General features: G+C 44.4%; 1 protein-coding gene across 1 annotated transcript; it reads right to left on the minus strand.

Moving 5' to 3' along the window:
- C13H21orf62 (chromosome 13 C21orf62 homolog) lies at positions 1-20,763 on the minus strand. Its single transcript, XM_010358823.2, is given in 4 exon segments — positions 1-263; positions 265-805; positions 17,715-17,795; positions 20,612-20,763. Coding segments are annotated over 2 exon segments (660 nt in total). The 5' UTR covers positions 742-805; positions 17,715-17,795; positions 20,612-20,763; the 3' UTR covers positions 1-80.
- Positions 20,764-24,111: the final 3,348 nt, after the last annotated feature.

The raw sequence follows: 24,111 nt of genomic DNA on the forward strand, positions 1-24,111 counted from the left end.
TCATGGCCTTATTTCCAGATTCCTTCTGCAAATTATCCATCGTTTGCCAAAGTTCCAGGCAGCTGGACGCAGTTATTATGTTAGTAAATAAATGTGACAACATAGCTTTTGTGGCTTGGCATTGGAAAGGTTTTAAAATAAGAAAAGTCAGGAAAGTTGTTGGCAATGCTGGTAACGTTTTCAATACTATATGATTTTAAGGATGAGTCCCTGTTGAAAAGAGCCATATCTAAGAATGAGATATACATACATGGCTGCCAGCCGTTTGTGTAACCACATGGGCTTCTCTCTGGAGTCACTGTCCCCAGCCCTATGGATGAGTAGGCTCTGCTCTGGGAAGGGATGCTTGGCCTCCATGTTGATGCGCAGCCTCTGCAGACCACAGATAGCCAGGTATTCAGTGGGGAGAGTGTTGGCGCTGCACAGGGAAAGCTTCAGGTCTTGGACCAGCGTGAAGTTCAGCAGGCGGCCCAGCGCAGATGTGTCCGTGAACCAGATGGTCAGATGGCTATTGTAGCTGGTTCGCCCCACCGCAAGGGGCAGGACGGTTTTACAGCTGCACATCAGGTTGGCCAAACTGTAGTCACAATCCCGGATGTCCGCAGAACAGCTGCAGTTCCGAATGGTGTTTTCCTTTGTGAAGATGAGCGTGCTGTTCTTCTGACCTTTGGTGAAGCAGTTAAGTGCAAAGACGCCCAGAGCGCTGATCAGAAGGAGACAGTGCCTGCGAGGTGGTGCCATGCTTGCCCAGCGTGGGCCAGCGTGTTTATCCCCCACCTTTGTGAACCAATTTGTGGGAACTCACCTGAAAGAAAACAGGCAGCTTTATCACAACCTTTCATTTGAAATACACAGTTTATGGAAAAGGAACCCCAGAAAAAAACAAGTTGTAAACATTTCTTTCTCACTGTTCTAGTAACTGTTTCTTGAGCTGCAGGCAATACTTGCAGCCCAGACACTGGGAAAGCTCTTTTCTCAGCACCTTATCCAGAGACAGCAGCCAAACCTTTGAGCTCTGCTCATCTGAGGTGTAAAACTCCCAGTGATGTCGGCTGACAGTGAGACCAGCATGTCAACAACACAGCCAGAGAAATGCCAGAGCGGATGCCAGAGAGGAGACCTACCGCATCCTATCTATGGGCAGGGATTTGGAGTTGAGAGAGCACATTCTCCACACATCCGATTACTAGTATCAAGTGCCCACAAACACCTGAACATGCACATGCTTTCCTCCCCCTGAATATCTGACTTCCTGGAATTCAGGAGACAAACACTTCTTTGTTGGATTCAGCTATCCAAGCACTATCTATTACACAACATAGCATGAATACCAATGGAGCATTTAGTTAATGGTAAGCTTTAATTTCTAAGTAGATAAACATGCCTTCCATCCTCACCATATTAATCTGTTTGTAGGTCCATTCATCCTTTTCAGGGCCTCCTACCTAATGTACCTAATGTACCTAAGTAACTGTGGTAATAGACAACAAAAAGGCTAATCACCCACTGATTAATCACAATTATTTTGATTTAGCTACTCTTATGCCAGAAGAAATTTATGAACTGATCTTGTCAATTTATTGCAGGGCTCCAAAACAAAACCATATATAGGAACTTCTAAAAAATCTAAATAAGGTAGGGATGCATGGGTAATTTAAAGAGCAACACTAATGTCCAGTTTTGGGGGAAAAGCCCCACAGTGTCTGGCATATGACAGATGCAGGGTCCTCCTTTGTGGTGTGATTGGAATGAGATGAGCATCATGGCAGAGCGTACCACATTTCAGTTTGGCAAAAGTAGTTGCATTCCCCCAATGACTGAAGAGAGAAACCAAACAATACAATTCAGTCCATCTCCATTTGCTGAGTTCCTGGGTGTGGTGGGATACTGGGCATTAGACCTCTGAGTAGGAGGGCCCAGAGCTACTGGCAGGGCCACTACACTAAGGGCCAGGGAGCAACAGATGGGAGGGTCTGTCTGAGGATCTCAACATGTGTCCAAAGAGTATGGTGACAGCAGGGAAGAGGCTAGGCAGACAAGCAGCAATCAGGGTGTTAGACGAGGCCACAGGGCAATTAGAAATCCAAAGGAATCAAAGCTAAAAATGTCAGGGATCAGGTAGACAGGCAGGAGGCACAAGCCATAACCCCATGGGTGGAATGCCAGGAGGATAGAAGTAAGCTCTGCTGCGTAAACTTGAACAGAGGGTAAGACATTGATTCATAGCAATTCTGACTGTATTCGTGCATTTATCCCTTCCTTCCTTCCTTCCTTCCTTCCTTCCTTCCTTCCTTCCTTCCTTCCTTCCTTCCCTCCTTCCCTCCTTCCCTCCTTCTTTTTTTTTTTTTTTTTGAGACAGAGTCTCGCTCTGTCGCCCAGGCTGGAGTGCAGTGGCCGGATCTCAGCTCACTGCAAGCTCCACCTCCCGGGTTCCTGCTATTCTCCTGCCTCAGCCTCCCGAGTAGCTGGGACTACAGGCGCCCGTCACCACGCCCGGCTAGTTTTTTTTTTTTTTTTAGTAGAGACGGGGTTTCACCGTGTTAGCCAGGATGGTCTCGATCTCCTGACCTCGTGATCCGCCCGTCTCGGCCTCCCAAAGTGCTGGGATTACAGGCTTGAGCCACCGCGCCCGGCCCTTCCTTCCTTCAACTAATGCTTATTGGAAGATTACTAGGTGGCACGCCCTCTGCTAGTCATGAGGTTACAACTCAGAACAAGACAACCCAGGGCCCAGTCCTCATAGAACTTATGTCCTAACAAAATTCCTTCTGCTTCCAATGAACTGGGCATCAGAGCCCAAAGCCAGGCCAGTCCTGCATATGAGGACAGAGAGGCTGTAGCAGTGGGGAAGAGGTGGGAGGAGGGGGCAAATGCAGGAGTTGGGCAGGACCCAGCCTAGGCCGTGTGCCAGGCCCTGGCTTAGGCCAAGCAGAAGAAACAACGATACAAAAGACCTGGATCCTATCCTCCAGGATTTATCCTCAAAGGAAAAAGACAAATAAGGCTGAACTGAGAAGCGCTGTACTGAACATACAGGCTGCTATGAGAACACAGCAGAGAGAGAGAGAGAGAGAGAGAGAGAGAGAGATTCGACAGTGGGGGACTGGATAAGGCGCTTTATAGAGCTTTGTGTCTATTTTGAAGTTGGCACAGGATTTTCTTAAAGGATTTATTAATAGGTACATTTTGTCATGAAAGAAAGAGCTTTGAGAAACGTGGAGACCAAGAGTTCTCCCTGAACAAGAGGCTTAACAGTCTTAAGCAGTGTTAGAATGTGGGTGTGTCTACCCCGCTTAGTGAGCATGTGTTCTTGTTCTGGTCTTTGGGCTTCCTGATGTCCAGGAGGCAGGGACCATCCCGAGGTCCTGAGGAACGGTGAATAATTTATTAATTACAAGATAATTTTAGATAATCAGCTGTCCCAGATTCCACTGGAGGCCTCTGGGACTTCGTGTCCCAGTAACCCTGTCATCCCAGAACCAGGAATGCCGTCAATACCATTGGTCCACCCTGACCCTAGCCTTAAAAGGAAAGAGAGGGGAGAGGTCTATTCACCAGCCCAAACTTACTGAGAAAAGTGCCTGCCTCCCTCTTTCCAGTGCTGATCCTGTTCAGGGGCAGCCATGGAGGAGGAAAAGAGATCAGAAGGGAAAAGGATATTGGTTTGCTGGAACGTGTGGGACAAGAAGTTCCCAAAAGAATTTGTGAGCAACTTCCCAACAGTAAGGCCCTGGCTGGACCTCAGGATGGTCCTTGCCTCCTGGATATCAGGAAGTCCCAATGCCAGAACAAGAACACATGCCCGGGGGGAAGGCTCACTAAGAGGGCATCGAGTGGGGCAAATACCCCGGTAACCCGTTTATGGCGGCCGCCACAGAGATGCCAGTTGGATATTTTCCTCCTTCGGTCTACCGTGAGTTTCTTTTGTCTTTTTTGAGATGGAGTCTTGATCTGTTGCCCAGGCTGGAGTTCAGTGGTACAGTCTCAGCTGACTGCAAGCTCTGCCTCCTGGGTTCCAGCAATTGTCTTGTCTCAGTCTCCTAAGTAGCTGAGATTACAGGCACGTACCACCATGCCCGACTAATTTTTGTATTTATAGTAAAAATGGGGTTTTGCCATGTTGGACAGGCTGGTCTTGAACTCCTGACCTCAGGGTGATCCGCCTGGCTCGGCCTCCCAAAGTGCTGGGATTACAGGCATGAGCCACTGTACTTGGCTGTACCGTTCAAAGTTCTCTTTCACTGGGGTAAACACCTTGAGAGAACAGTTTTGGGGCTTTATATTCTCATTTTCCCACACAGTGCCTAGCACATAGCAAAGACTCAACAAATTTCATTGAATGAATGAAAAAACATAGTTTACCAAATGACAGTGTACTCAAACTCTTTTTTTTTTTTTTTTTTTTTTTGAGACAGAGTCTTGCTCTGTCGCCCAGGCTGGAGTGCAGTGGCCGGATCTCAGCTCACTGCAATCTCCACCTCCTGGGTTTATGTCATTCTCCTGCCTCAGCCTCCCGAGTAGCTGGGACTACAGGTGCCTGCCATCTCGCCCAGCTAGTTTTTCATATTTTTTTAGTAGAGATAGGGTTTCACCGTGTTATCCAGGATGGTCTCGATCTTCTGACCTCGTGATCTGCCCATCTCGGCCTCCCAAAGTGCTGGGATTACAGGCTTGAGCCACCGTGCCCGGCCTCAAACTCTTTTAACTGCTAGCTATACAAATCCAATTAAGACTGACTTGAGTAAAAAAAAAAAAAAAAAAAAAAAAAAAAAAAACTGCCCACTTATTTGAAAAATTAAGGAAGGATTTCAGGCATGGCTTGATCCAGCTACTCAAAAAACGGTTTCAGAAATGTCTTTCCATCTTTCAGTTATTCTTTCTCATTTGTGGGCTTTATTCCCAGACAAGATCACTCCTTCTGGGGACAAGATGGTCACTAGTAGATCCAGGTTTACTTTCTATCAGCTGAGCAACCTCTCAAGAAAACAAACAAATAGACAAAAAACCCAAAAAACTCTTTTTAAATAGCACCAGGCTGCTGGGTGCGGTGGCTCATACCTGTAACCCCAGCACTTTGGGAGGTCAAGGTAGGAGCATTGTGGGAAGCCAGGAGTTCAAGACCAGCCCAGCAAACATCATGAGACATAATCTCTACAAATAAAATAAATTAGTTGGACATGATGGTGCGCACCTATAGTCCCAGCTACTCGGGAGGCTGAAGCACAAAGATCACTTGAGTCTGAGAATTCAGTGTTGTTTAAGCCACCCTGTTGTGGTATCTGTTATGGCAGCACAGGCAGAAATAGGGACACAAGTGCAGGTTCAGGGCAAGGTGTGCGAGCACACTCAATCCCTGGCCTTGGCGTCTCTCTGGATGGCTTCTTGCTTAGGGTGACTGACGGAGGGATGATATGAAAAGGCACCTGTTCTTCTCACGACCTAACCCCAGTTCTTACTCCACGGGTTCATGACAGCCGATTCTGCTGGAGACTGTGTCTCAAACCTTCCTCCCCTAGTTTCCCTCAAGTACCCCTCGTGAGCTATGATTTCACTGGGCTTTGAAATCTTAGGCCATTTGAGGCTGCAGTGAGTTATGATTGTATCACTACACACTCCAGCCTAGATGACAGAACAAGACCGCCTCTCTAATAAATAAATAAATATGGCTGGGTGCAGTGGCTCAGGCCTGTAATCCTAGCAATTTGGAAGACCAAGACAGGCAGATCGCTTGAGCTCAGGAGTTCGAGACCAGCCTGGCCAACATGGCGAAACCCTGTCTCTACCAAAAATACAAAAATTAGCCGGGCTGGGTGGCACGTGCCTGTAATCCCAGCAACAGGGAGGCTGAGGCAGGAGAATCGCTTGAACCTGGGAGGCAGAGGTTGCAGTGAGCAGAAATTGTGCCACTGCACTCCAGCCTGGGTGACAGAGTGAGACTCTGCAACCAAATAATAATAATAATAAAATAAATAACCAAATAAGTAAATAAATAAATATTAGGAGGCAAAAATACACGGGTCTCCTGAGTCGTACGCTCAGCTCAGGACCCAAAGAATGGGATCAGCCACACTGCGAACAGTGGACTGAGAGGGTAGAAGGATGGCTCTGCAAAGGGAAATCAGGAGGCACTGTTAGAAAAGGGCCAGGTGGGCAGTCAGAAAAGTGGGTGCCCACAAGACCCGTGGGATGGGCGTGGGTGAGCATTGCAACTCTATTCCTCTCAGTCTCAGCAAACACCAAAGCACCACTTAGATAAAATGAACTCTTAAGAGTGCAGATATATGTTTGACTTTGTGGGATATATTCAGAATTTCAAATTGGCTCCTTTACTGGAAGGCCCCTCGTTTTTACCTCCCAAGAATCTTCAAGGATTTTTGCAGGGACAGACGTTGGGGACTGCATTTGTGAGTGATAGCCCTGCTTACCTCTCCAATTCCTGGCTTCACAGTGTGTTCCTTGGGGTGCCCGGGCCCTGGCTTTCTTCTGATTTTAACCCCAGAGCCATAACTCAGATCTATACTTGAGACTGCTTCTTGCCAGGGCATCTCCTCAGCTTCTGAGTTTTGAGCCTTTCACAGTTTCTTCTCTTGAGTCTTTCCCCTAATTGCATTTCCACTTTAAAAATAAAAATCACCGCCAGGCGTGGTGGTTCACACCTGTCATCCTGGCACTTTGGTAGGCTGAGGGAGACAGATCATTTGAGGTCAGGAGTTCAAGACTGGCCTGGCCAATATGGGGAAACCCTGTCTCTACTAAAAATACAAAAATTAGTTGGGTGTGGTGGTGCACACCTATAATCCCAGCTACTCAGGAGGCTGAGGCATGAGAATCGCTTGAACCGAGGAGGTGGAGGTTGCTGTGAACTGAGATTGCACCACTGCACTCCAGCCTGGGCTACAGGGTGAGACTCTATCTCAGATAATAAAATAAAATAAAAACCACTTTTGATTTCAAATTAAACTCACTTCCAAATTACGTTTTTAAATTGCTTTTGATTTTTAATTGCTATAAGAATTTGGAGAATGTCACTTGATTTTTCCACAATTAGTTATTTGTCTTTTGTGTTAGGACTATAGCGCTCAGAACATCATTATTTATGACATTTCAGATCTGTTTTGGGCAAATGCTCCAAATGCTATCCTCCCACTGACATAATATCTCCTTACTAGTAATATCTTCTTATAAACAGAACTAGTCGAGTTTGAAACATTCCTTTTGAAGCCAAGTATAAACATTATCTAAATGTTGGGTGTAATCCTAGATTGAGAAGGAATCTGTGTGGAATTTGTTTTCAAGTAACTGATGTCTGTATCTCCTCAATTCAGAGCCCTCTGCCTTTATGCAGCTAGTTGCTAGTATTGTTCTTGAGATTTCTTCAGCTGCAATACAAAAATAATAGTCAAACTGATTCTGATAGTAGCTCTGGTTTTTAAAACTGTCCGGTGATTTTAAGTCCCAAATATTTAACAATCATGCACATAGGCTGGGTGCAGTGGCTCACGCCTGTAATCCCAGCACTTTGGGAGGCCGAGGCAGGTGGATCACGAGGTCAGGAGTTCAAGACCAGCCTGACCGACATGGTGAAGCCCCCATCTCTACTAAAAATACAAAAATTAGCTGGACGTGGTGGCATGTGCTTTTAATCCCAGCTACTCAGGAGGCTGAGGCAGGAGAATCACTTGAACCCGGGAGGCAGAGGTTGCTTTGAGCCGAGATTGCGCCATTGCACTCCAGAGCAAGACTCGGCCTCAAAAAAAAAGTCATGCACAGTTTTTAGCATCTTGACTGAAAAATTTGGATGCATAGACATCCCCCGAGTTTTTGTCATGGCTGCATCAAGCTACTTATTGTGTCTTACAACCTAGTTATGTCAGAGACTTCTAGTCCCTGTGAATGCCATTTTCGCCTCTTCTTCCTTGGCACATCATTGGACTTTATTTCTGAGCTTCTGGTAGTGAAGTGGTGCCATGTGATTGAGTTCTGGCCTATGGAATATGGTAGAAGATTCCACAAAGGAACCGACAGCCCTAGAAGATGGCAGAACTATAGACAAAAGGTTGAATCCCTGAATGATTGTGTGGAAGACAGCACACCCCTCTACCCCCTTAATGGCATTAGTCTGTGATGTAAGGGAGGAGCAGATCTCAATTGCTCTAAGCCACTGATGTCTTGAAGTTTGTCAAAGCAGCTAGCCTACCCTGTTAACTGGGTACAATACAACAGGTGCTAATATTGCTTTGCAACTTATGATTTTTACATCCTCTTTTCTGAAAAGAAAATGAAAAATCAACATTTAGAGGACATTTATTGGATGCCAGGCAAATGGCCTAAGTCATGGGGAGGCAAAAATGAAGAAGATATCATCCATGCCCTCAAGGGGCTTGAAATTTGCCCAGAGAACTTGGAATGTACTCTGGGAACAAACAACTGGGCAACTAATTATGAGACAACGTGATTGGTAGTTCTTAAAGATGCAGATGGAGGCCAGGCACAGTGGCTGACGCCTGTAATCCCAGCACTTTGGGAAGCCAAAGTGGGCAGATCATCTGAGGTCAGGAGTTTGAGATGAGTTTAGCCAACATGGTAAAACCCTGTCTCTACTAAAAATACAAAAAATTAGCTGGGCGTGGTTGTGGACACCTGTAATCCCAGCTACTCAGGAAGCTGAGGCAGCAGACTCGCTTGAACCTGGGAGGCAGAGGTTGCAGTGAGCCGAGATTGCGCCATTGCACTCCAGCCTGGGCAACAAGAGTGAAACTCATCTCAAAAGAAAAAAAAAAAAAAAAAAAAAGATGCAGATGGAGTGGTGGTAAGGAAGAAATGGAAAGACTCCCAAAGGATGTGCTCTTTGGGCCAGGTGGAGAAGAGGTTCGGGTTAGGAAAGGTGAGGTAGTGCAGATGCAAGAGTCATTGGCACAAATGTCAGAATGACTAAAGTCCTTAGTATGTTTAGAGCAGGTATAAGACATCTGGGGGTCCATGAGGCTGGGGAGGCAGGCAGGAGGACAGGGTTAGACAGGACTTTGCTGATCAAGCTAAGGGGTTTGGACTTTATGCTGGCAGTTACTTGGTCTCCAAACTCTTCTGATCATCATCCCATCAATAAATAATTTTAAAACTCTCCCCAATAGATGTATCTGTTAATTTAGGAATTAATTAATATAGGCTATTCACATATTACCATGCTTACATATCATCTGTATTATCAACAATATGCAAACAGTAACATTTTTAAAAATTTGAGATGAGAAATAAACAAAAATGAAAGTTTGAATATTTTCAGCTCTACCCCATTAGCTTGGCTTGCAAACCTCCTGTGATGTAAACTCCCTCTCTGGAGGCTCCTGCAAGAGACAAAAAATGAGATGGTAAAGGTCTGAAGCAGGAGACATCTGCTTAGATCTTGTTTAAGGAAGGTAACCTAGGCTGCCAGGGAGAGATCAAATCTGGGGAGAAGACACTAGAGTCAGGACAGTGAGTTCAAAATATTTTTCTTTTGTATTTTCTTCAATGATTTCCATCTATCCAATTGTTGACTCTTTCTAACTCCAGGCTCTTTGGATAAATCTATTTCAATATCTGGAATCCTCAAGGGGATGGAGAGGATCAAGAATGTAGGATTGAGAAGGTGGGGATGAGGATGAGGCTGTCTTCCTCCTATGACCATGCAGTCAGGACACCTGCTAGAACTCCTGGGAGGGAACCAGTGGTACAGGGAGCAGGAGAACCCAAGTGGGCAGCACAGAAAAGCATTCATCTCGCTCTGTCTCCCAGGCTGGAGTGCAGTGGCACGATCTTGGCTCACTGCAACCTCCCACTCCTGGGTTCAAGCAATTCTCCTGCCTCAGCCTCCCATCGTCGTCTCATTCTTAGCATCCCAACACAGTTTGCCTGGGAACGCCACTCCCTGAGACATCCACTGTGAGCCCGGACAGCCGCGAGAAAAACATAGCTCATTTTCTCAGAATTAGCAGCCTCTGGGTGGCTTCATCAGACTGACAGCAAGCCTAGCTGCTAGTGAGGGTTAGTTATGGCAAGCTATGGAGTAGGTGGAGTAGCTCTCCAATCCCCAGTTCCCCTTGATGTGCCTTCCTCTTAATTCCTTGATCATCCATTCTTTCCAGGAGCCAGTGCTAAAAACCCGCTCACAGATTGGGATCTGATACCAGTTGGTTAGGCCTCAATCGGAATTTAAACCAACACATTCTTTCCCAAGGGTATTTACACTGTAAGCCTTATGGCTACCTTGTTCCTAATTAGAGAGATAGCAAGGATCAAATAGAAAGTATGGGAGGAGTGTGGGGTGGAGACTCCACGCTAGGGCTCCAGAAACAAGTGGTCACCTGTTCTCAGGTCCAGTGCCCACTTGTCCAGGGTTGTGCAACCCCTCTTCCCATTTAGGTCAAGGAGGGGTGTTGGCTATTCTGTTATGTGGATGAGATGCCCACATAGGCACTGTGTGAGGGCTTTAGATGTAGGACCTTGAAATGCTCTTGAAAAAAGGGATTTTAGCATTTTTCTTTTCTTTGGCTTTGTTCCACAAATGCACTGTAGGAGGCAGGTTAGAGATAAACACTATGTAAGATGATATTTGAAAACGGAATTATATCTTTGTTGTTTAATATTTCAAAGCTTATGAAGTTGAAAGCTAATTTGGGTCCCTCTCCAATGTTTTCTTACTGTGGTACGTGTTGTCTTTTATTTCTTCTTCACATTCCACGACAGCACATCCTTATCCTTGGTATGAGCCACTGAGTTTTCACAGGCCCTTACAAGGATCTAATGCTGAAGTCACCGTTCTGTGAAGTCTCTGTGGGTGAAGATCATTTCCCTTTCATTGTGGTTTACGCAGTTCATTGTGAGGGGCAGGAAATGAGTTCCCAGTAATTCTGATGTGATCAGAATCTCATTTGGTTTCTATAGTAGGATCTAAACTATATGCTATCATCTGATATATTTGCTCATCTAGAAAAAGATGAAGTAAATTCATGTCTCCATAAGTTGGAATTATGCAGGCAAAATTAGCTTCAAGTATGCAATTTGGGTTTTGAGAGGACACACTTTAAAATATTTTTGTGACTGTTCATGTTGAACTCACTAGTATATAGTTGGATCAGTCAGAGAACCTGTCTGAGTCTTATTTCTCTTGACATGGCACAGGATAATAATCCAACCACACAGGTTACAAAAGCAAAGTAGATGCATGTGATTATATATATATATGAATAGTACTATATTATGTATTTATTGTGTTTAGAGATGGGGTCTCACTATGTCGTCCAGGCTGGTCTTAAACTCCCAGGCTCAAGTGATTCTCCTGCCTTGGCCTCCCAAGTTGCTAGGATTATAGGCGTGAGCCACCGCCCCCAGTCTGAATAGTTCTATAGTATTATGTATATTGTGGTACTAATAAGTACTCATAGGTATACTACAATATACATAGTATTATTCATAGACAATGATATTTTGTAATATCGGAGTCATAGTGATAACAAATGTATTAGCATGCTCTGTGAGGGCATCCCAAAAGCCACCCCAAAGAAATCTAAAGTAACTGGTTCATTTAATGCATTCCTTGTATCAAACATTTGACTAGAGAGAGAACAAGCACAGCATAAAACAAAAATGTCTCTTTGCATGATTTTTCCTGTAACTAATCAAATCAGATTTACAAATGTCCTCCTGTAAATGCTGAGGACTGTGAGGTCCTGAAATTATTAGTGAGCTAGTCTGGAAAATAGAAATTAATTATCCAATTCCCATTTCTACTAATTTAAATGTGTGTAAAATGTTTGAAGGAACAGCAGGAATGTGGGCTGTGATCAAAACGCTTTATTTCTGATCTCCTACTGTGCCTAATGGATATTACAGTAGGTCAAATAATAGTCCCTAAAGGTGCCTGTGTCCTAATCCCTGGGCCCTGTGAATGCTTTACCTTACATGGCCATAAGTCCTCTACAGACATGATTAAATTAAGAAACTTGAGATAAGGAGTTGATCCTGGATTATCTGGGTGGGCCCAATGTAATCAACAGGGTCTGTATAAGAAGAAGGCAATATGACAATTGAAGCAGAGATTGGAGTGATATGGCTACAAGCCAAGGAATGCCAGCAGCCTCTAGGAGCTGAAAGAGGCAACAACAGATTTTCCCTTGGAGTCTCCAGAAAGAACCAGGCCTACTTACACCCTAACAATAGCCTGGTCAGACTGGTTTTGAACTTCTGACCTCCAGAAGTGTAAAAGAATATAGATATGTTGTTTTAAGCCACTAAATTTGTAGATTTTTTTTCTTTTTTTTGAGACGGAGTCTCGCTCTGTCACCCAGGCTGGAGTGTGGAGTGCAATGCCATGATCTTGGCTCACTGCAATCTTTGCATCCCATGTTCAAGCGATTCTCCTGCCTCAGCCTCCTGAATAGCTGGGATTACAGGTGTGTGCCACCATACCAGCCTAAATTTTGTATTTTTAGTAGAGATTGGGTTTTACCATGTTGGCCAGGCTGGTCTCAAACTCCTGACCTCAAGTGATCTGCCTGCCTTGGTCTCCAAAAGTGCTGGGATTACAGGTGTAAGCCATTGTGCCTGGCCAATTTGTAGAAATTTGTTATAGCAGCAATAGGAAATGAATACAGAGATGATGAGGAAACCAAACCACCACATCAAACCACCCTTGTGGACCAAACCAGCCCTTCTGTATTCATAGCCCTGCAGTGTTTGCTAATTACATTATGTGGTTTATTCCTCTCGTTAGCCTAGATCATAAGCTCTCAGGCTAACTATTCTCCTGAAATACCAAACTCAATGCTCCCATAGAATAGTCACACCATGTTGGGTCCTGCCAAGCCCAAATGGATACATCTGGATATGTCTTATGAGTTGAGGAGGAACCATCTTCAGGTGGTTAATTGCATACGTGGAATTGTTGAAGAAGAAAGAAGAGCGAAGAGGATATGGGAGGGCCCAGGGCAGGGAAGAACAGAGGGATGGGACAGTAGCATTTGTGTCTTTACAGCCCAAACATATGCCTGAGGCTGAGTCTGGTCAGGTAGCAAGCAAAGGCTGCAAGAAGTGCTTTTGAGAATTCTGAGATGTGAGGTACAAGTGGCCCCCTGTCCAGGCAAGAAAGGGCGACATTGAGTGATGGATAGAAGCATTTTCTCCACTTCTGTACTGAGTACAGCTCAGCTGTAGCACAGTGAGGAATGAGGGACAGGTGGCACCATTTGACCCTTTCTCGAGAACAGACTGGGGCCACCCCTGGATGTTGCTCCCTGGTCATCAAGCAACAGGAAGCCTCTTGGCCAAGGCAATGGACAGGTCAGCATCCAGTGGGGGCTGGGGACAGGAGCAGATGAAAGGACCATTGTGAGCATAGGCAAGACCCCTGGGGACTCAAAGAAGCACCTGGAGAAAATTCTATTTTGTAGACATAGTGGTGGGAGGAGGCAAGGACCTGTATCAGGTAGGTGGGAGCATGAACCAGCAGAATACAAGCTATTCGTATTCACTTCATCTGTGCCTGGTGAAGCCAGGAGCTCTTCAGGTATCAGCTGGATTACTGGTTTGATATTAAATTGATTGAATCATAGAAATAGACTAAGTGCTCAGGAGCTTAGGAGCTGAGTAAGAACTGACTGAAGAGCAGATATTTTATTTGGAAAGCACTGAGCTCACCTGGGTGTTAATTTCACCCACTAATTTGCTGCCTGGATACGGGGCTTCCTTGTTGGTTTACTGTGGGGTTTTATAGTCCGTTTTCGTGCTGCTGATAAAGCAGCAATTAAAAATTACCCAAGCCTGGGTAATTTACAAAAGAAAGAGGTTTAATGAACTCACAGTCCCACATGGCTGGGGAGGCCTCACAATCATGGTGGAAAGTGAGTCATGTCTCACATGGTGGCAAACAAAAGAAAAGTGAGAGCCAAGTGAAAGGGGTTTCCCCTTATCAAACCATCAGATCTCGCAAGACGAATTCACTATCACAAGAACGGTATTGGGGAAACCACCCCCATGATTCAATAATCTCCCACTAGGTCACCCCACAACACGAGGGAATGATGAGAGCTACAGTTCACGATGAAAGTTGGGTGGGGGCACAGCCAAACCATATCAGGGGCCAGGTTTCTGATGCCTTCTTGCTGATCGCAGTTTCCCCAGACCTTAGCACAGGGCTGGGCACACAGGGGCACACCATGACTGTTTATATTATCCAAATGAGTCTCTACGTCAGCCAAGCCAATGAGGCATGTTATTGGTCCTTGATTCCCTCTTACGCGTTTTTTCTTTTTTTCTTTTTTTTTTTTTTTTTTTGGTGGGAGCAACGGAGTTTTGCTCTTCTTGCCCAGGCTGGAGGGCAATGGCTTGATCTTGGCTCACCACAACCTCCGCCTCCTGGGTTCAAGCGATTCTCCCGCCTCAGCCTCCTGAGTAGCTGGGATTACAGGCATGTGCCACCACACTGGGCTAATTTTTAGTAGAGACGGAGTTCCTCCATGTTAGTCAGGCTGGTCTCAAACTCCTGACCTCAGGTGATCCACCTACTCAGCCTCCCAAAGTGTTGGGATTACAGGCGTCAGCCACCTTGCCCAGCCCCTCTTTTGCCTTTTACCTCCTAGGATTGTCGAGTGTTACCAAGTCAGCAAGCAACATTCATGTTCTTCTTCAGCGACTTTCATTATATGGCCTAGCCATGGCAGAGAAACCAGAATGAGTTTCTGTGTATGGGTGACAGGGTGGGAATTTGAGCTTACTCTCCTATGGCCTAGCTGTGCATCATCCTTGAAAGCCACTGAACGACATCTGGCAAAATCCCAGGAGGCACCTCCAACCTCCTGTGACTTTACCAAAAGGCCTAGTCTAGGTTCCCGGTTGCCTTACAACTTCCCTTGAGTCTGATGAGGATGAAGGGTAAAATACACTTGGCTAGAATGGAGACTGTGAGTCCCAAGTCAGGCCTCTAATCACTGCCCTTCCATCTTATGCCACACACCCTCCGAGGGGCGAAGGAAAACATTAGTACGGTTAGTATATTTTGGTCTCACAGATATTTGTGAGCATCACAAAGCCATTCCCCTAATTGCTCTTGGTTGAGCGATTACAACAGCCCTTGCTGCAAAACTCCCCCACGACCTAACCTTTCAGAGTCCAATCTTGTAAAGCTAACTCAGGGAGAGCTTTGCTTAAATTACTGGGCCAGTATTATGTGAGTGTGAGGTTGCCAAGGAAAATGAGTCAGACACTAATCCCTTTGCTAGGAGATGAGAAAAAAAAAAAAAAAAAAGGCTGGCAGACCTTTACTATTTTAATTACCTGCTTCCAGAACAATAAAAGAGAATTCAGATCTTCCACTTACAGTTGTGCCTTCTTCTATTCCTATAAAGTACCTGCACTATTTCCTTAAGATGTAAGCCTTGGGCTTTTTTTCCTTTCAACTGTGTTCAAGCTATAGTTCCGACCTGTTCGAGTTTGGATAAAAATAATTACAATTTCCTTTGCTGGTTTTGGTTACAATTATTGGAACCAATGAACATTTAAAACTTGTTTCCGTCTTGAAAGATTTTTCAGAGTTTTAAAATGCCTCCTGGGAATGATGACTAAAGGTAATGTGGGATCCTGGATGGAATCCTGGGACAAGAAAAAGGACAATGGGCAAAATCTAAGGACATCTGAATAATGTTTGGACTTTATTTTATAATAATAGTGTGTCAATACTGGTTCATTAATTGTGACAAATGTACCATGCTAATGTAAGATGTTAATTCTATATGAGAGCTCTCCATTATCTTCATGATTTTTCTGTAAACCTAAAACTATTGCAAAATAAGAATTTTATTTAAAAAGAGTGAATCCTGAATCTCATTGATTACTCTTTGAAGATTAGTTTTGTGACAGCAGCAGAGCTCCAGTAGATAATCTGGCATCACGACTTGGGCTAAACTGAGTGCCCATGAAATAGTGTCTAGGCACAACTCCAAATGAATTATTCAGACCTCCTGGCCACAGAGATTCTTTTCTTTTCTTTTCTTTTTTTAATGACCCAGAGACCAGGCATTTCGGAGATGCAAATGCGAAGTAATCTTTTTATGGGAAGTGGATCAAAACTGGGAAAGCAGAGACACCAAGGCATGTTGTGGGGACGAGCCTCGAGGAGTGCGTGTGTGTGTGTGTGTGTATGTGTGTGTGTGATGTCTCACTGCGCTTTCATTGTTCTTTCTTTCCTTCCTTCCTTCCTTCCTTCCTTCCTTCCTTCCTTCCTTCCTTCCTTCCTTCCTTCCTTCCTTCCTTCCTTCCTTCCTCCCTCCCTCCCTCCCTCCCTCCCTCCCTCCCTCCCTCTCTCTCTCTCTTTCTTTCTTTTTTGACAGAGTCTCACTCTGTCGCCCAGGCTGGAGTGCAGTGGTGTGATCAATTGCAAGCTCACTGGAAGTTCTGCCTCCCAGGTTCACGCCATTCTACTGCCTCAGCCTCGTGAGTAGCTGGGACTACAGGCACCCACCACCATGCCCGGCTAATTTTTTGTATTTTTAGTAGAGACGGCGTTTCACCGTGTTAGCCAGGATGGTCTCCATCTCCTGACCTTGTGGTCCCCCTGCCTCGGCCTCCCAAAGTGCTGGGATTACAGGCGTGAGCCACCGCGCCCGGCCTTTCTTTCTTTCTGCTTTCTCTCCCTCCCTCCTTCCCTCCCTCTTTCTCTCTTTCCTTCCTTCCTTCTCCCTCCCCTCTCCCTCCCCTCCCCTCCCCTCCGTCCCTCCTTCCTCCTTCCTTCCTTCCTTACTCCCTCCCTCCCTCCCTTCCTTCCTTCCTCTCTCTCTGTCTCTCTTTCCTCTCTTCCTTTCTCTCTCTCTTTCTTTCTTTCCTTTTTGGAGACAAGGTCTTGCTCCCTCACCCAGGCTGGAGTGCAGTAGCTCACTGTCACCTTGAACTGCTGGGCTCAAGCAAACCTCCCAACCTCAGCCTCCTGAATAGCTAGGACTATGGGTGCGTACCACTGGCTAATGTTTTTAATTTTTTGTACAGACACGGTCTCAGCTGTAGTGCTCAGGCTGATGTACAACTTCTGGCCTCAAGAGATCTTCCCATCTCCCAAAGTGTGGGGATTCCAGGCGTGAGCCACCGCGCCTGCCCGCATTGTGTTTTCTTATTCTCCAATCTGGACCCCATTCGCCTCATGCTGCTTATGCCGCCCTCTGTATTTGGGATGATTTCTGTTTCTTATCCATTAAGAAACCACCTTCATCTCTCATACTGTCTTCAAATCTCTCCTCTTTCATGACATTTTATTATTAAGCTGGGGGAATAGGTGACAGTTCTTGTTTGACTCAAACCTGCTTTTCTTAGAGTGCAGCATCAGTCTATTGTAAGATAAATTAAAAAAAAAAAAAGGTTTTGCAAGCCAATCTGTTATCACACAGAGCCTAGTAGCTAGTTGTGTTAGATTTTTAAGCCACTCCCAAAAACCAGACTTTTGCTGTGATCATTCTATTGCAACCATTCTCATCAGGTTCCCAGTGAATCCCACCACCCCCATACTAAACCCAGTGATTAATTTCCTGGTCTCATTTTGTTTGACTTCCCAGCAGCATCTGACTTGGTTGCCTCCTCCCTTCTTTTTGAGTGAATAGCTTTCTGTTCCTCCATGATGTCACCTTCTCCTGGTTTTCTGTCTCCTCCAATGGCCACTCCTTCTCAGTCTTTTGGCTGGCATCTGATCTTCTTACCTGTTATTGTTGCATGTCTGCAGCTCAGTGCATGGCTGTCTTCTGTATGTGCGTCCACTCTTTTGGTGCCTGCATGCTGTCCTGTGAAGTTCAATACCACCTAGATGCTGATGGTGAACTGAGAGATGTCTCTACCTCCTGACTGCATCATGTTCACACGTCCCACATTGTATCTGATAGCTCTTTCTGAATGTCTAGTGGACATCTCCAACTTAACACGCCAAACACACAGCTCTTGATCCCCAAGGAAGTTCAGACTCCTATGAGAAATGTTATTGTATCTATAACTCACCATTCCTCAGCCCCATGTTCCCAAGGCTAAGCTAGCTAAATACAGCAAGTTGTCATTGATGAAGAGGCAATATACTTTAAAATATAAAATGTGATACATGTATGTTGTATGTTGAAAATTGAATGATATCAGGAACTATCCATATTTTTATTCACTAATAGTAAGATCTAATGAGTGGTTTTTTTGTGCCAGGTACTAAGTGTTTCGCAAATTTTATGTTATTTAATCCTTTCTGTAATCCTACAGGTAGATATTATGGCCCCCCCCCCCTTTTTTTTTTTTTGAGACAGAGTCTCGATCTGTCACCTAGGCTGGAGTGCAGCGGCACTCTCTCAGCTCACTGCAACCTCTGCATCCCAGATTCAAGCAATTCTCCTTCCTCAACCTCCCAAGTAGTTGGCATTATAGGTGGTGTACCACCACACCCCGCTAATTTTTGTATTTTTAGTAGAGACTGGGTTTCGCCATTTTGGCCAGGCTGGTCTCGAACTCCTGATCCCACCTCAGCCTCTCAAAGTGCTAGTGTTACGAGCATGAGCCACTGCATATGGTCCCATTTTCATATCAGGAAATGATACACAGGGAGGTTAAATAACTTGTCCAAGGTCACAGAACTAGTTAATAATGGCTAAAATTTGAACCCAGCCAACTATACTCTGAAGAGTCGTGGTGGAAATTACAGTGCTATTTCCCACCCCAGGGAATTGGGTCTATTCAAGGGAGATTCCATGCATTGTATTCTATTACTAGATGCTGTGGCCTTTAACCTATATGTGTATAGACCCCTCATGCTAAATGCTATGATGTGGTGCCCTCATGAATGGATTAATGCTGTTATTGAGGAGTAGTGGGTTGGTCACCATGAGAATAGGTTTCAAATGAAAGGATGAATTTGACCCCCTTCCTCTCTCTCTCTCTTAAGTGTGTGCCCATGCTCTCTTACCTTTCCACCTTCCACCATGGGATGAAACAGCAAGAATGCCCTTGCCAGATGCAGGCCCCTTGACCTTGGAATCCCCAGTCTCCAGAACCATAAGAAATCTCTGTTCTTAAGTTCATAATCAGAATGGAGGACAATATGAGCAGAGTGCTGCTTCTGCTAACATAGGTATGGAATGTGGGACAAAGAATTCTCAGAGAGTGAGCCACTGGGAAGTCCTAACTAGAATATGTGGCTACTGTACCTTTCTACTTGACACAGTCCTTGAGAGAGTGAATTAGGCAATGAGTGCAAATCCTTCAGGCTTTTCCCTTGAGTGACTTGGTAGACACTCAGTTCATTGCATCACCAGGGTTCACATCCACAGCTTTGCACAGCTACCCCTTGGTCCCATGCCCACAGAACTGTGAGGCCTGCCTGTTCTTCCCACTGGGGCCTATTGACCTACTAGCTCCCACAGACACAGACACAAGCCACTGGGCACTGAATTTTAAAAGCTGATAATGTAGCAGCTTTAAGCAGTGAAAAATATTAGTGTGGAAAAGAAAGCTGAGAAATCCAAGTCAGCTCTTGAAAAGCACTCATTTCCATAAATACTTTATTGAAACTGTTATTTTCAGAAAATGCCCAATTTCTGTCAGAAAAAAAGTAATGAAAAGTCTTTTTTTTTTTTCTCTTCCAAACATATTGCATTATTTAGTTTAAAAAAAAGCAAAAACTTCTCAAGGATGGCTCTTTTTGGTAAAAAAATTTTCAAACAAATGAGATCTTTTTTTTTGGTATTTTTAAAGATGGGTTTTTAATAAATATGCACAATGTTTTTGAAACATTTCCTGTCCTCAGTATACACCAACATACTTTGTGCTAAAAACTTTCCAGAAATATGTTTATTAAACGAAGAAATATATGCAAGACTGTATATGTTCTACTCATTTTGAGTTAAAACATTCCCCTCCTCATCTTGCCTTTTGCTACATTATTTATCATGCTTTTTCACTTTTGAATAAAAGAGCAATTTTTTAAAAACACGAACTGTCCAATCCAAATGTTAACGCTCATCTTAACTTACTTTCTTTTCTCTCTTTGTTTTCTAATCAGCAAACTCTATAAAGCCTGGTGTGTAAATAGGCAGTAAATATAATACTATTAAAACAGAGCAAAGAAACAATATCAGCCGATGTTTTGGGAGTTCCCACTTTTCTTTGTTTGCGATCACAAAAAGGAAAAGAGATATCAGATCTGATATCTCTTTTCCTTAATTGTTATTTGCCACTGAAGACTAATGGAAAAGTCTAGCCAGATGTTTTAAAATAGAGACAAGATTTCAAGGAGCTTTCTGTTAGCCTTAAGTTAGTTTATCTTTTTAGGGTTTAAATGAGAAGACCATTTCATTATTTGCTTAATGCACTGAAAATCTTTCATTTTCAAGGCAGGATCTCAGTAAAGAGGAATTCATATGCCTGGAAGCCTAAAATAGTGTTTCATAGTGAAAGCCACTCATACATGTACATTATGTTCAGGAAATGCAAATGCAACAAGAAGGTGACCCTGATAATGGTTCTTCCAACCGTCACAGTTCCTGCCATGCAGCAGAAATTCTGAAGCTCTTAAAAACTGTCAGACTAGGCATGCTTTTTAAAAAAGAGGAACAGAGAAATTACTTACATCTCAGAGTTCCATCGTGAGGCCTTGCCTCTCCACTCCACAGACCTCTGCCTGGCCACGGAGCCTTCACCCTGGCTTGACAGCTGGTTTAATCTGCAAGCCAGGGTGGAATGCGTGGTCTTGCACTTGCTGTTCTTTTCCGTCTTCAGAGGGCCAGCGGCCTGGTCATTTCCATGGCAACCAGGAGGAAGCGGCTGGCCTACCAGTCTCATTAACTACACGCAGGAGAGAACCTGCCTTGGTGACTTCTAGCCACTCTTTTGGGGTTCTAAACTGGGAAGTTTCTAGAAGAAACTGAGGAGACTGTTGCTGCAGGCTGATCCCAAAGGATTGACACAAATGGAAGAAATTCTACTTTAGCAGGAAATTGAATGGATTAAATGTAGAGTACGGAGATTCCTTGATACTTTTACTTTCATGATTTATTCCATGTTTTTTGGTCTGATGAATTGTTACTTATGGTAAATGCCTGCATTACTGTAAAAAGTGTCCCATCGTAGTTGTTCCAAAGGAAAAAAAAAAACTCATTTGAACTCCAAAGATAGACATTATTCTCTCTCTCTTTTTTTTTAAGTTAATTAAAAAAAAAAAGAGAAGCCACAAAACCAATAAATAGGTAAAAATTATTCTATGTACATTAACTGATGTCTTAGTCCTTGTGGGCTTCTACAACAAAATGCCATTAGTTGGGTAACTTATAAACAACACATTTATTTCTGTAGGCTGGGAAGACCAAGATCAAGGCAGATTTCTTTTCCGGTGAGGGTCTGTGCTTCCTGGTTCATACATGGCACCTTCTAGCTGAGTCCTTACATGGTGGAAGGGAGACAACTGTGGTTTTTCAGCTTGTTACAAGGGCACTAATCCCATTCATAAGGGCTCCACCCTCATGACCTAATCACATTCCAACATCTCCACCTCCTATGCTATCACATTGAGGATTAGGTTTCAATATATGTATTTTAAGGGAAGATAAATACCTGGGCCTTAACAACTGATGAGGTCTCACTAAATACGGGAAAAAAAGATAAGGCAGGGGACCCCAGTCTCCAGGCCACAGACTGGTACCAGTCCATGCTACAGCAGGAGGTGAGCAGTGGGTAAGCAAGAGAAGCAGCTTCGTCTGTATTTACAGCCACTCCCTATCACTCACATTACCACCTGAGCTCTGCCTCCTGTCAGATCAGCAGTGGCATTAGATTCTCATACCAGCAAATTGAGAATGCTATTCTATTGTGAACCATTATGAACTGTGCATGCGAGGATCTGGGTTGCATGCTCCATCTGAGAATCTAATGCCTGATGATCTGTCACTGTCTCCCATCACACCCAGATGGGACAGTCTAGTTGCAAGAAAACAAGCTCGGGGCTCCCACTGATTCTACATTATGGTGAGTGGTATAAGTATTTCATTATATATTATAATGCAATAATACAAATTGCACAATAAATGTAACACACTTGAATCATCCCCAAACCATCTCCTACCCCTACCTGTCTGTGGAAAAATTATCTTCCATGAAACCGGTCTCTGGTGCCAAGAAGGTTGGGGACTGCTGAGATAAAGAAAAATCTTGCTAATTAAAAGCATTAAGAAACTGGAGCAATTGATTTGTAATTACCCAGATACAGATTCTCCAATATGTTAAAGAAGAGAGCACCTCAGTGGGAAATTCATTCATTCATTTATTATTCATCTAGTGAATCCTTACCATACACATGCACTGTGCCAGCAGATTTAAGGGGCACAGAGATCAATGTCATGGTTCTTGTCTTTAAGGGAGTTATACTATAGAAGGCACAATTATATCCATTGTGTCTGGGAAATGTTTGAAGGGAGGTATAGACACAATGCAGGGGAGTCTCAGTGAAGGTCAGCCTTTGCCAGGGAGACTGGCGAAGTCCTTGTGGAGAGGTAGTTTTGGATCTAGGCCTTAAAGGATGGCTGGGATCTGTGTGGTCAGTTGTGGGGGAAAGGACAACAATCCCTAATGGAGTGATTCTTTGATGAATTGCAGACCCAAGGTGATGATAAATCCTTCCTCCTTTCTGCACCCAGAGAGCCTGAGACAAATGGCTTCTCGGGTGGCCCACAGAATAAAGGAGCTCAAGTAACTAAGAAAATTACTGGAGCAAAGGTTTGGAGGTGGAAGAGTCCCAGGCCTATTCAGCCATTTGGAAAGCCAGTGAATCACAGCCAGGATAAAGGGAATTGAGAAGAGAGAGAGGCTGCTATTGTTTAGTGATCAGTTTCAGCAAAGCACATGTATAAATTCTACCATGTGAAAACAGCAAAGTGGATCTTGGTTCAAACCTGGAGTCTGTTACCTTCTTGCACATTATTTAAACTTTATAAGCCTCAGTTTCCTTATCTATAAAGTGAGTATAATAATACTTTGTTGAAAGGTAGAACTGAGGAAAAAATGAGATAATATATGTGCACTGGATACCTGAAGATGAGGGAGGGAAAGGCTGGCTAACGATACACCAAGTGCCCCAATTTTCCAGAGCAACTGTGGCTAATCCAATGGTTTGGCGTACTCAACCTGTTTCTACATCTTTCTCTCTTGCCTGCCTCTACTGTAGAGACTGGAAATCTCTATAATTCAACACACCAGTGTCTCCTGAAGTTGAGGTTTCAGGTGGGATTTGAGTTTTATTATTTATACTTGACTCAGAACGAAGTCATGTGGAGAGAGGACCCTGAGACTTTGGGAATGAATTAAGTGAGGAGAGAGAGGACAGTGCTGGAAATCTCTTGCTGGCCAGGGTCTCAATAGATATGGCATGGTCTGTGGTGGGGGTGGCCTTCTGACTCTGTTGTGGACTGGTTGTGGCCCATGTGGCATGGCTCAGGAGCTGAGAACTGTGGCACTAACTTCCTGTTGGAGAATGTGGCCTCTTAATTCAGCAACTTCCTGATGGTGGATCAGGTAGTAGCTCCCATGATGGTCCAATTCTATGGTGACTTTCAGAGTTCAGTCTAGAATCCATTTCTTCAGTCCTTCCAATGACTCAAGGAAGTATCTGCACATCTGAAGAAATTCCTGGTTGGTCTAAACCAGCTGGAGTAGACTCTGTTGCCTGTAACCAAGAACCCTGCATTATATACTAGTGCTTTCATTCTGGCCAATACAAGGTGACAGAGTTTGCATATGTGTCCCCACCCAAATATCATGTTGAATTGTAATCCCCAGTGTTGGAGGTGGGGCCTGGTGGGAGGTGATCGGATCACGTGGGTGGATTTCTCTTGAATGCTTGATACTGTCCTCACGATAGTGAGTTCTCGTGAGATTTGGTTGTTTAAAAATGTGTGGCACTTCCCCACACCTATTCCTGCTTCCCCCATGGGACACACCTGCTCCCCATTCACCTTCTCCACAATTGTAAGTTTCCTGAGGCTTCTTCAGAAGCCAAGCAGATGCTGCTATACTTCCTGTTCAGCCCACAGAACCATGAGACAATTCAACCTCTTGTCTTCATAAATTACCTGGCCTCAA

The sequence above is a fragment of the Rhinopithecus roxellana genome, chromosome 13, assembly GCF_007565055.1.
Source record: "Rhinopithecus roxellana isolate Shanxi Qingling chromosome 13, ASM756505v1, whole genome shotgun sequence".
NCBI classification, from domain to species: domain Eukaryota; kingdom Metazoa; phylum Chordata; class Mammalia; order Primates; family Cercopithecidae; genus Rhinopithecus; species Rhinopithecus roxellana.